The sequence below is a fragment of the Delphinus delphis genome, chromosome 1, assembly GCF_949987515.2.
Source record: "Delphinus delphis chromosome 1, mDelDel1.2, whole genome shotgun sequence".
Lineage (NCBI taxonomy): Eukaryota > Metazoa > Chordata > Mammalia > Artiodactyla > Delphinidae > Delphinus > Delphinus delphis.
In genome coordinates this window covers 34,236,685-34,248,892 of record NC_082683.1, presented here as the reverse complement: position 1 = coordinate 34,248,892, position 12,208 = coordinate 34,236,685, and the positions used below count along the sequence as shown (strand labels likewise).

Sequence of the window (12,208 nt, the reverse complement as noted above, 5' to 3'; positions counted from 1 at the left end):
TTTTAAGTGAAACTAATTGTTGAAAGGTCCTGTGAAGGGATCAAAGAACATGAAAGTACTTTAAAATGTCCATCTTTACCTGTGAAAGATTTTAAACTGTTTATATATATATAAACTGTTTATATATATATATATATATATATATATATATATATATATTTACTGTCAGATGATTTGGGGCTGAGTTGCAAGAGAAGGTGACCTTGACAGAGTCTAAAGTGCTAGGCTTCTTTTTTTCTTAAATTTTAAATAGTTTTAATTTAATTCTTTTAGAATAGTATGTATCTATTCCAATTGTAGATTGTCAAGTCTATACAATATTTTCCTCTTTTTAAAAAAACATTTTTATTGGAGTATAGTTGCTTTACAGTGTTGTGTTAGTTTCTACTGTACAGCAAAGTATGTATACATATATCCCCTCTTTTTTGGATTTCCTTCCCATTTAGGTCACCGCAGAGCATTGAGTAGAGTTCCCTGTGCTCTATAGTAGATTCTCATTAGTTACCTATTTATACATAGTATCAATAGTGTATATATGTCAATCCACATCTCCCAATTCATCCCACCCCAGCTTCCCCCTTGGTATTCCTACGTTTATTCTCTACATCTGTGTCTCTATTTCTGCTTTGCAAATAAGACCATCTATACCAGTTTTTTAGATTCCACATATATGTGTTAATATACGATATTTGTTTTTCTCTTTCTGACTTACTTCACTCTGTGTGACAGATTCTAGGTCCAGCCACCTCACTACAAATAATTCAGTTTCGTTTCTTTTTATGGCTGAGTAATATTCCATTGTATATATGTACCACATCTTCTTTATCCATTCCGCTGTTGATGGGCATTTAGGTTGCTTCCATGTCCTAGCTATTGTAAGTAGTGCTGCAGTGAACATTGGTGTGCATGTGTCTTTTTGAATTATGGTTTTCTCAGGATATATGCCCAGGAGTGGGATTGCTGGGTCATAGACAACCCTCAGAAAGGGAGAAAATATTTGCAAATGAAGCAACTGACAAAGGATTAATCTCCAAAATATACAAACAGCTCATGCAGCTCAATATCAAAAAAACAAACAACTTAATGAAGAAATGGGTGGGGCTTCCCTGGTGGTGCAGTGGTTGAGAGTCCGCCTGCTGATGCAGGGGACATGGGTTTGTGACCCGGTCCTGGAAGATCCCACATGCCGAGGAGCAGCTAGACCCGTGAGCCATGACCGCTGAGCCTGCGTGTCCGGAGCCTGTGCTCCACAATTCGAGAGGCCACAACAGTGAGAGGCCCAAGTACCGCAAAAAAAAAAAAAAAAAAAAAAAAAAAAAGGGTGGAAGGCCTAAATAGACATTTCTCCAGAGAAGACATACAGATGGCCAACAAACACATGAAAATGTGCTCAACATCACTAACTATTAGAGAAATGCAAATTGAAACTACAATGAGGTATCTCTTCACACTGGTCAGAATGGCCATCATCAAAAAAATCTACAAACAATAAATGCTGGAGAGGGTGTGGAGAAAAGCGAACCCTCTTGCAATGTTGGTGGGAATGTAAATGGATACAACCACTATGGAGAACACTATGGACCTTCCTTAAAAAACTGTTTCCAATATATTAAAATGTTGGTTATCTTCATATAGTAACACCTTACTTAGCAAACAACAATTTCTGTGTGTGATATAGGTTGTCAAGTGGTGACTGTTTATTCATATTTTAGACTCACTTCTGAAGAAGAGGCATTGTTGTGCAGCTGAGAAAAAAATGAACTTTGGAATCAGGCAGACTTGAATTTAAATCCTGGCTGTGCCACATAGTAGCTTTTACCAAAAGTCAAGAGTGATCTTAACTTTTCTGAACCTCAGTTTATTGATCTATGAAACGGGAGTAATAAGAATACGACCGTAATTGGGATGTTGGGAGGATGTAAAGGTAGGTGTGCTCAACACATGGTAGCCATTGTAATTAGACCCCACCAGGGCTGTCCCCAGGTCAGCCCTCCATGTGCCCTTTGCAGCCCAACACTTGTCACACTTACCTTGGCCAAGCACCTTTGGGCTCCTAAGGCTCCCACTGCCTTCAGGCACAACGAGAGAGGGAGTCTGCAGACCGGCAGGAAGCCTGGGCAGAGGTGCTGCCCTCTCAGCTGGCTGGTCCAGTGGCTAAGGTCCAGCTTGCTTGTCTGATTACCATCTCCTTTCCCAACAGGTCTCTGAGATCTGGAATGAATATTTGAACAATCACTATCAAGTCCTCTCACAGGCTCGCACCCAACAAGTAGATCTACTAGGCAAACAATTTGAGACTGACACTGGCTTGGGTAAGTGGCAGTTCTCCCCAGGAAGCAGAGCAGTGACTTCATCTTTTCTGATCCACAGACTTTTCCCCTCAGAGGGAGAGCAGCTGTGCCTGTCGTGGGGCACATCAGTGCCACCTTCCCATTTTGCCAACGGGCAAACTGAGACAGGGGGATCAAAGAGATTTGACGAGCGGTGGGAAGAATTCAGGTCCCTAGCGTCACACACAGCCTTGCAGGGGAGTTACTAAGGGACAGATCTGGAGGAAAAAAAGACCCTGCCGGAGCCCCCTGAGATTCCTGCAGGGCATCCATTTTTTATGTGTTATCTCTCCAGACTCCACACGGAAGGCCCATTGCTCATTTGTTCTGGTGCCTTATCCTCTTCCTTTACTGGACAGTGAACTTCTCAGTGGCAGGGCTGAGTCTGAGTCATCTCTCTACCCACCTCAGCAAAGGGCTGAAGGCTGAGTACAGCATCATTCCCTCTGAGATCATAAAAAGAGATGGAAGATCTAGTTTCTTCTCAAAAGAGACATATAGTGTAGTGGGTGAGACAGCAACTATGTGAAAGAAAAGAAAACTTCTACAAGTACAAATTATATTACGAGCTGAGTCCCAGAATGAAGAGGTGAGGACAGTTGGATGGTGTTGAAGAGGGAAGACTTCTTGGAGGAGAAGTTTGGAGCTAAGATTCAAAAAATTAGTAATTTTATTGAATTTTCTCTTATAAAAGCAGTTCATGTTAAAGTAGAAAACTCAGAAATCATAGCTATCCAAAGACAGCCAACCTTAACATTACAGTGTATGTCTTTTCTGCCTTTTTCTCTAAGCTTAGCCTCACATGGGGAAAAGCAGAAAGGCTACTGCTTAAGCATCTTTGGATTTGGGGAAGAGGAATTAAGGTGCTGTGGCTGCCAGAAGCCCCGGCTCCCTCCTCTTGCTATAGAATGGAAGTTGAGTTGGACCCAAGAAATCCCACCATGACAAATTCCCTGTATTGGGGGCCTAAGAGATCTAGTTTAGGACTCTGAAAGAAAGAAAGCTAAGCAACTCTGGGACCTGTAGGAATGAGTTTTGTTTTTTGTTTTGTTTTGCTTTTTTTAGGTTACTCTGATAATGACACGCTGGGCAGAGCTGGTGAACTGCCTGAAGGACAGGTGCCCTAACAGGTTGCTTATCCCTGAGGGTAGATGCAGCTGCCCTAGGGCCTGTTTCTTCTTTCCTCCCTTTCTTTCCATCACAGATGAAGCCCAGGAAGCAGAAGCCATTCAGATCCTGACTTCAATCTTGAAGATTCGAGAATCTACATCTGACAAAGCTCCCCAAAAAACAATCTTTGTTCTAAAAATCCTGTTCATGCTTTACTACCTGATGGTGAATTCTTCAAAGGCAAGTTCCCCTAGAAAAGAAGCATGTCTAAAATGGAGGGAGAAGTTCCTCTAGTTGATTTCAGCTGTGTTTTGCCCAACTGCACTAGCTTTTACCCTCAGAGTAAGCCTTCACTCCAAAAAAGTTCAGATGCTCATGACATTTCTTATGTGTTGAGTCCAACCTGCACAGTGGAAATGAGGTTGTCTTCTTCCCTCAAGGGGGCCACCCTAGGGTTGCACAGGTTAACTGAGGCTGGGGCAGTGCTAGGAAGCCTGCAGGGAAGAAGGGCTCTGGGGAGTCCTTGGGGGGTTGGAGTAGTTGCTCTAACCATACTCAGGTAGTGAGTTCCCTGTTGCTGGAGGGATCCAGACAGAAATAATAATTCAAAAGGTAATTGTTCTTGAGTGCTTTTTATGTGGCAGTCACTAGCCTAAGTACTTTACATGAATTATCACATTTAATTCTCATACTAACTTTACAAAGAAGGTATTTTATTATTCCCACTTTACAGATAAGGAAACTAAGGCACAGAGAGGGTCCATTGCTTGCCCAATTTCTTATAGACAGCAGGTGGCATATCTCAGGGTTCTTGATTTATTGATTGACTGATCCACTCATTCATTCAGGTATTTATTGAGGTTCTACCATTTGCAAGGCACAGTCTTAGGGACTGGGGGTGCAGTGGTGAACCACCAGCCAAGTTCCCTATTTCCAAGTGACTTACATTTTTCTGGAGGAGGGGAAGTTACAATAAACAAGTAAACATATAAATATGTAATATAATTTCAGAGAGTGAAAAGCACTACAAAGAAAAGTAAAGCAGACAAGGGGAGAGAGGAGGGAGGATGGTTGGAGGAGGTCTTTCTGTGTGGGTGACATGGGAAAATTTAAGATGTCCTTACCCCGCTCCCTTCCTCCCTTCCTTTCTTCCTTCTTTCCGTTCATCAGCAAACTTTTACTAAGCACCTACTGTATACCAGGGCCTGGAAGAGCTCCCAGTCTGTGGGTTAAAATAGAGTGTGATAGTAAAGCCCAGGGCCCTGTGGGAGCACAAAAGAGGGACAGTGGCCCTATGTGGGATGGGCGTGAGAGGGGTTAGGGAACAGGGAACATTTCCATTGTATGTCCAAGTTTACAGTGGACAAAGCCTCTTTTCTACATTTCAGGGTCTCATTTTCCATTCAAGGAAGTCATTCCCCCAAGGTGTGTTAAGGGTGTTAGGTCTGCAAGAGGTCCTTAGAGAAAAGGGACACCTCTATCTACTAAGGATTGGCACCTCGCTTCCTTCAGGTCTGGACTCAGCTGTCTGCTTTTCAGTAAGGCTTTCCCTGCCCTCTGTCTGAAACGGCAAACCCCCACTGCCACCGTTAATGCTTCCTGTTCCCCTTCCTGCTTTATTTTTTTCCTTAGCGTGAATCACTATTTAAGATACCATTGCATTTTAATTATTTGTCTTGTTGATTGCCTCGTTCCCCCACTATATTGTCAATTTCACAAGGGTAGGAATTTCTGCCTATAGTCACAGTACCTGGAACATAGTAGCCTTTCAATAAATATTTACTGAAAGACAGTAAGGAGAGAAAGAGGAAAGGAAGGAAGGAAGGAAGGAAGGGAGGAAGGAAATAAGGGAGAAAAGAAGAGATGGAGGGGGGTGAAAGCACCTGCTCGGCTTGCTGAGGCACCCCTTTCCCCTTTGCGAGTAGAGCCATGTGGCTGACAGGGTCTTGGTGCTCCAGCCAGGTGTCAGGCCTGAGCCTTTCAGGTGGGAGAGCCGAGTTCAGGACATTGGTCCACCAGAGACCTCCTGGCCCCTTGTAATATCAATCGGCGAGAGCTCTCCCAGAGACCTCAGTCTCAATGCTAAGACCCAGCTCCACTCAATGACCATCAAGCTCCAATGTTGGACACCCCATGTCAAACAACTAGCAAGACAGGAACACAACCCCACCCAATATCAAAGAGGCTGCCTAAAAACATAATAAGTTGACACCCCAAAACACACCACGAGACGCTGTCCTGCAGACCTGAAAGACAAGATCCAGCCTCATCCTCCAGAACACAGGCACCAGTCCCCTGCACCAGGAAGCCTACACAACCTACTGAACCAACCTTACCCACTGGGGGCAGACACCAAAAACAACGGGAACTTCGAACCTGCAGGCTGTGAAAAGTAGACCCCAAACCCAGCAAAATGAGAAGACAGAGAAATACACAGCAGATGAAAGAGCAAGGTAAAAACCCACCAGACCACACAAATGAAGAGGAAATAGGCAGTTTACCTGAAAAAGAATTCAGAGTAATAATAGTAAAGATGATCCCAAATCTTGGAAATAGAATGGAGAAAATGCAAGAAACATGTAACAAGGACGTAGAAGAACTAAAGAGCAAACAAACAATGATGTACAACACAATAAATGAAATTAAAAATTCTCTAGAGGGAATCAATAGCAGAATAACTGAGGCAGAAGAAAGAATAAGTGACCTGGAAGATAAAATAGTGGAAATAACTACCACAGAGCAGAAAAAAAAAAAAAAAAAAAAAAGAATGAAAAGAATTGAGGACAGTCTCAGAGACCTCTGGGACAACATGAAATGCACCAACATTCAAATTATAGGAGTCCCAGAGGAAGAGAAAAAGAAAAGGACTGAGAAAATATTTGAAGAGATTATAGTTGAAAACTTCCCTAGTATGGGAAAGGAAATAGTCAATCAAGTCCAGGGAGCACAGAGAGTCCCACACAGGAAAAATCCAAGGAGAAACATGCCAAGACACATATTAATCAAACCATCAAAAATTAAAGCAAAAATATTAAAAGCAGCAAGGGAAAAGCAACAAATAACATACAAGGGGATCCCCATAAGGTTAACAGCTGATATTTCAGCAGAAACTCTGCAAGCCAGAAGGCAGTGGCAGGACATATTTAAAGTGATGAAAGGGAAAATCCTACAACCAAGATTACTCTATCTAGCAAGGATCCCATTGAGATTCGACAGAGAAATTAAAAACTTTACAGACAAGCAAAAGCTAAGAGAATTCAGCACCACCAAAGCAGCTTTACGACAAATGCTAAAGGAACTTCTCTAGGCAGGAAATACAAGAGAAGGAAAAGAACTACAATAACAAACCCAAAACAGTTAAGAAAATGGTAATAAGAACATACATATCGATAATTACCTTAAATGTAAATGGATTAAATGCTCCAACCAAAAGATATAGACTGGATGAATGGATACAAAAACAAGACCTGTATATATGCTGCTTACAAGAGATCCACTTCAGACCTAGGAACATGTACAGACTGAAAGTGAGGGGATGGAGAAAGATATTCCATGCAAATAGAAATCAAAAGAAAGCTGGAGTAGCAATTCTCATATAAGACAAAATGGACTTTAAAATAAAGACTATTACAAGAGACAAAGAAGGACACTACATAATGATCAAGGAATCAATCCAAGAAGATATAACAATTTTAAATATTTATGCACCCAATATAGGAGCACCTCAATACATAAGGCAAATGCTAACAGCCATAAAAGGGGAAATTGACAGTAACACAATCATAGTAGGGGACTTTAACACCCCACTTTCACCAATGGAAAGATCATCCAGAATGAAAATAAATAAGGAAACCCAAGCTTTAAATGATACATTAAACAAGATGGACTTAATTGATATTTATAGGACATTCCATCCAAAAACAACAGAATACATCTTCTTCTCAAGTGCTCATGGAACATTCTCCAGGATGGATCATATCGTGGGTCACAAATCAAGCCTTGATAAATTTAAGAAAATTGAAATTGTATCAAGTACCTTTTCTGACCACAATGCTGTAAGACTAGACATCAATACAGGAAAAAAACTGTAAAAAATACAAATACATGGAGGCTAAACAGTACATTACTAAATAACCAAGAGATCACTGAAGAAATCAAAGAGGAAATTAAAAAATACCTAGAGGGCTTCCCTGGTGGTGCAGTGGTTGAGAGTCTGTCTGCTGATGCAGGGGACACGGGTTCGTGCCCTGGTCCGGGAGGATCACACATGCTGCAGAGTGGCTGGGCCCGTGAGCCATGGCCACTGAGCCTGCGCGTCCGGAGCCAGTGCTCCACAACGGAGAGGGCACGGCAGTGAGAGGCCTGCGTACCGCAAAAAAAAACCCCAAAACCTAGAAACAAATGACAATGAAAACACGACAACTCAAAACCTATGGGATGCAGGAAAAGCAGTTCTAAGAGGGAAGTTTATAGCAATACAATCCTACCTCAAGAAACAAGAAAAATCTCAAGCAACCTAACCTTACACCATAAGCAATTAGAGAAAGAAGAATAAAAAAACCCCAAAGTTAGCAGAAGGAAAGAAATCATAAGGATCAGGTCAGAAATAAATGAAAAAGAAATGAAGGAAACAATAGCAAAGATCAATAAAACTAAAAGCCGGTTCTTTGAGAAGATAAACAAAATTGATAAACCATTAGCCAGACCCATCAAGATAAAAAGGGAAAAGACTCAAATCAATACAATTAGAAATGAAAAAGGAGAAGTAACAACTGACACTGCAGAAATACAAAGGATCATGAGAGATTACTACAAGCAACTATATGCCAATAAAATGGACAACCTGGAAGAAATGGACAAATTCTTACAAAAGCACAACCTTCCGAGACTGAACCAGGAAGAAATAGAAAATAAAACAGACCAATCACAAGCACTGAAATTCAGACTGTAATTAAAAGTCTTCCACAAAACAAAAGCCCAGGACCAGATGGCTTCACAGGCAAATCCTATCAAACATTTCGAAAGGAGCTAACACCTATCCTTCTCAAACTCTTCCAAAATATAGCAGAGGGAGGAACACTCCCAAACTCATTCTACGAGGCCACCGTCACCCTGATACCAAAACCAGAAAAAGATGCCACGAAGAAAGAAAACTACAGGCCAATATCAGTAATGAACCTAGATGCAAAAATCCTCAACAAAATACTAGCAAACAGGGATTCCCTGGTGGTGCAGTGGTTGAGAGTCTGCCTGCGGATGCAGGGGACACGGGTTCGTGCCCCGGTCCGGGAGGATCCCACGTGCTGCAGAGCGGCTGGGCCCATGAGCCATGGCCGCTGAGCCTGCGCATCCGGAGCCTGTGCTCCGCAACAGGAGAGGCCACAAGAGTGAGATGCCCACGTACTGCAAAAAACAAACAAACAAACAAAAAAAACTAGCAAGCAGAATCCAACAATGCATTAAAAGTATCATACACCATGATCAAGTGGGGATTATCCCAGGAATGCAAGGATTCTTCAATATATGCAGATCAATCAATGTGAAAAACCATATTAACAAACTGAAGGAGAAAAACCGTATGATCATCTCAATAGATGCAGAAAAAGCTTTCAACAAAATTCAACACCCATTTATGATAAAAACCCTCCAGAAAGTAGGCATAGAGGGAAATTACCTCAGCATAATAAAGGCCATATATGACAAACCCAGAGCCAAGATCATTCTCAATGGTGAAAAACTGAAACCATTTCCACTAAGATCAGGAACAAGACAAGGTTGCCCACTCTCACCACTATTATTCAACATAGTTTTGGAAGTTTTAGCCACAGCAATCAGAGAGGAAAAAGAAATAAAAAGAATCCACATCGGAAAAGAAGAAATAAAACCGTTACTGTTTGCAGATGACATGATACTATACATAGAGAATCCTAAGGATGCTACCAGAAAACTACTAGAGCTAATCAATGAATTTGGTAAAGTAGCAGGATACAAAATTAATGCACAGAAGTCTCTTGCATTCCTTTATGATAATGATGAAATATCTAAAAGAGAAATTAAGGAAACACTCCCATTTACCATTGCAACAAAAAGAATAAAATACCTAAGAATAAATCTACCTAAGGAGACAAAAGACCTGTATGCAGAAAACTATAAGACACTGATGAAAGAAATTAAAGATGATACAAATAGATGGAGAGATATACCATGTTCTTGGATTGGAGGAATCAACATTTTGAAAATGACTCTATTACCCAAAGCAATCTACAGATTCAGTGCAATCCCTATCAAACTAGCAATGGCAATTTTCACAGAACTAGAAGAAAAAATTTCACAATTTGTATGGAAACACAAAAGATCCCAAATAGCCAAAGCAATCTTGAGAAAGAGAAACGGAGCTGGAGGAATCAGGCTCCTTGATTTCAGACTGTACTACAAAGCTACAGTAATCAAGACAGTATGGTACTGGCACAAAAACAGAAAGATAGATCAGTGGAACAGGATAGAAAGCCCAGAGATAAACCCACGCACCTATGGTCACCTTATCTTTGATAAAGGAGGCAAGAATATACAACGGAGAAAAGACAGCCTCTTCAATAAGTGGTGCTGGGAAAACTGGACAGCTAAATGTAAAAGAATGAAATTAGAACACTCCCTAACACCATACACAAAAATAAACTCAAAGTGGATTAAAGACCTAAATATAAGGCCAGACACTATAAAACTCTTAGAGGAAAACATAGACAGAACACTCTCTGACATAAATCACAGCAAGATCCTTTTTGACCCACCTCCTAGAGAAATGGAAATAAAAACAAAAGTAAAGAAATGGGACCTAATGAAACTTAAAAGCTTTTGCACAGCAAAGGAAACCATAAACAAGACGAAAAGACAACTCTCACAATGGGAGAAAATATTTGCAAACAAAGCAACTGGCAAAGGATTAATCTCCAAAACATACAAGCAGCTCAACAACTAAAAAACAAACAACCCAATGCAAAAATGGGCAGAAGACCTAAATAAACATTTCTCCAAAGAAGGTATACAGATTGCCAACAAACACATGAAAGGATGCTTAACATCACTAATCATTAGAGAAATGCAAATCAAAACTACAATGAGGTATCACCTCACACCAGTCAGAATGGCCATCATCAAAAAATCTACAAACAATAAATGCTGGAGAGAGTGTGGAGAAAAGGAACCCTCTTGCACTGTTGGTAGGAATGTAAATTGATACAGCCACTATGGAGAACAGTATGCAGGTTCCTTAAAAATCTAAACATAGAACTACCATATGACCCAGCAATCCCACTACTGGGCATATACCCTGAGAAAACCGTAATTCAAAAGGAGTCATGTATCACAAAATTCATTGCAGCTCTATTTACAATGGCCAGGACATGGAAGCAACCTGTTTTCATCGACAGATGAATGGGTAAAGATGTGGTACATATATAAAATGGAATATTACTCAGCCATAAAAAGGAACGAAATTGCATCATTTGCAAAGACATGGATGGACCTAGAGACTGTCATACAGAGGGAAGTAAGTCAGAAAGAGAAAAACAAATACCATATGCAAACACATATATATGAAATCTAAAGAAAAAAATGGTTCTGAAGAACCTAGGGGCAGGACAGGAATAAAGATGCAGACATAGAGAATGGACTTGAGGACATGGGGAGTGGGAAGGGTAAGCAGGGATGAAGTGAGACAGTGGCATGGACATATATACACTACCAAATGTAAAATAGCTGGTGGGAAGCAGCCGCAGAGCACAGGGAGATCAGCTCGGTGCTTTTTGTCCACCTAGAGGGGTGGGATAGGGAGGGTGGGAGGGAGACGCAAGAGGGAGGAGATATGGGGATATATGTATATGTATAGCTGATTCACTTTGTTATACAGCAGAAACTAACACAGCATTGTAAAGCAATTATACTCCAATAAAGATGTTGAAAAAAAAAAAAAAGAAGAAGAGGAAGAGATGGAGGGGGGAAGGGCCAGCTAGAGCCTGTCCCAAGTTGTCCTGTGAAGCATCTGTCAAAACTCTGGGCTGCTTGGCTCCCCAGATGGCAACTTACTTGTGGCACCTTCCGTTTCTATGCCTCCCAATGTTGGTTCAAAGGGCCCTGAAATGTAGAAAAGAGGCTTTGTCCACTGTAAGCTCAGCGACCATGTTTTCCTGTTCCTTAACCCCTCTCACCCTCATCCCACATATGTGGTTAGCTGTGAAGACCCAGTATATGTTCACAAGTTTCCACAAAGAACTCAGTGGCTGGTGTGAGAATCTGAAGGGTCCTTTCCCATGTTTTTGTGGTCGAGCAGAGATGGGCTTTCCAATATAATGCTTTTCTGTGACAACTTCCTTTTGTCACTGCAATTCTATTTCAGGCAGAGGAATACGCCGTGAGAGCCCTGGATCTAGCCAAAGAACAGCAGCTCAGTGTCCATGAACAAAACACCATTCAAGACTTACTAAATCTCATCTCAGCTGAGGAAGCTCATTCCATTACTTGGTGACCCAAGAGCTCTGCATCATGGACTATTGAGCATCTAATGTATTCCAGCATTGCACAGCTGCTTTGAGGTGCTATGAATTGCTGAAGTGCCCACCCTCTTCCCCTGGGATTGCGCTCATAGCTGTGTTTTTATCGTTTCACAGCATATGTTGGGGAATATAGAGCTTTTGGCACAGAAATCAGTAAAACTCTTGTTTATCATGACTTTGCACGACTTTGAATAACGTGTTATCAGTTCACTAACAAGG

At 41.3% G+C, this 12,208-nt stretch overlaps 1 protein-coding gene across 1 annotated transcript in view; it reads left to right on the top strand.

The window, feature by feature from the left end:
- Positions 1-12,001, top strand: part of ZMYND12 (zinc finger MYND-type containing 12) — a 33,922-nt gene extending 21,921 nt beyond the window's left edge. Inside the window, exons 6-8 of the mRNA XM_060004222.1 lie at positions 2,201-2,312; positions 3,535-3,684; positions 11,837-12,001. Of these exons, the coding sequence (XP_059860205.1) occupies positions 2,201-2,312; positions 3,535-3,684; positions 11,837-11,961 (387 nt within the window). The 3' untranslated portion in view covers positions 11,962-12,001. The remainder of the gene's footprint in view (positions 1-2,200; positions 2,313-3,534; positions 3,685-11,836) is intronic.
- Positions 12,002-12,208: the final 207 nt, after the last annotated feature.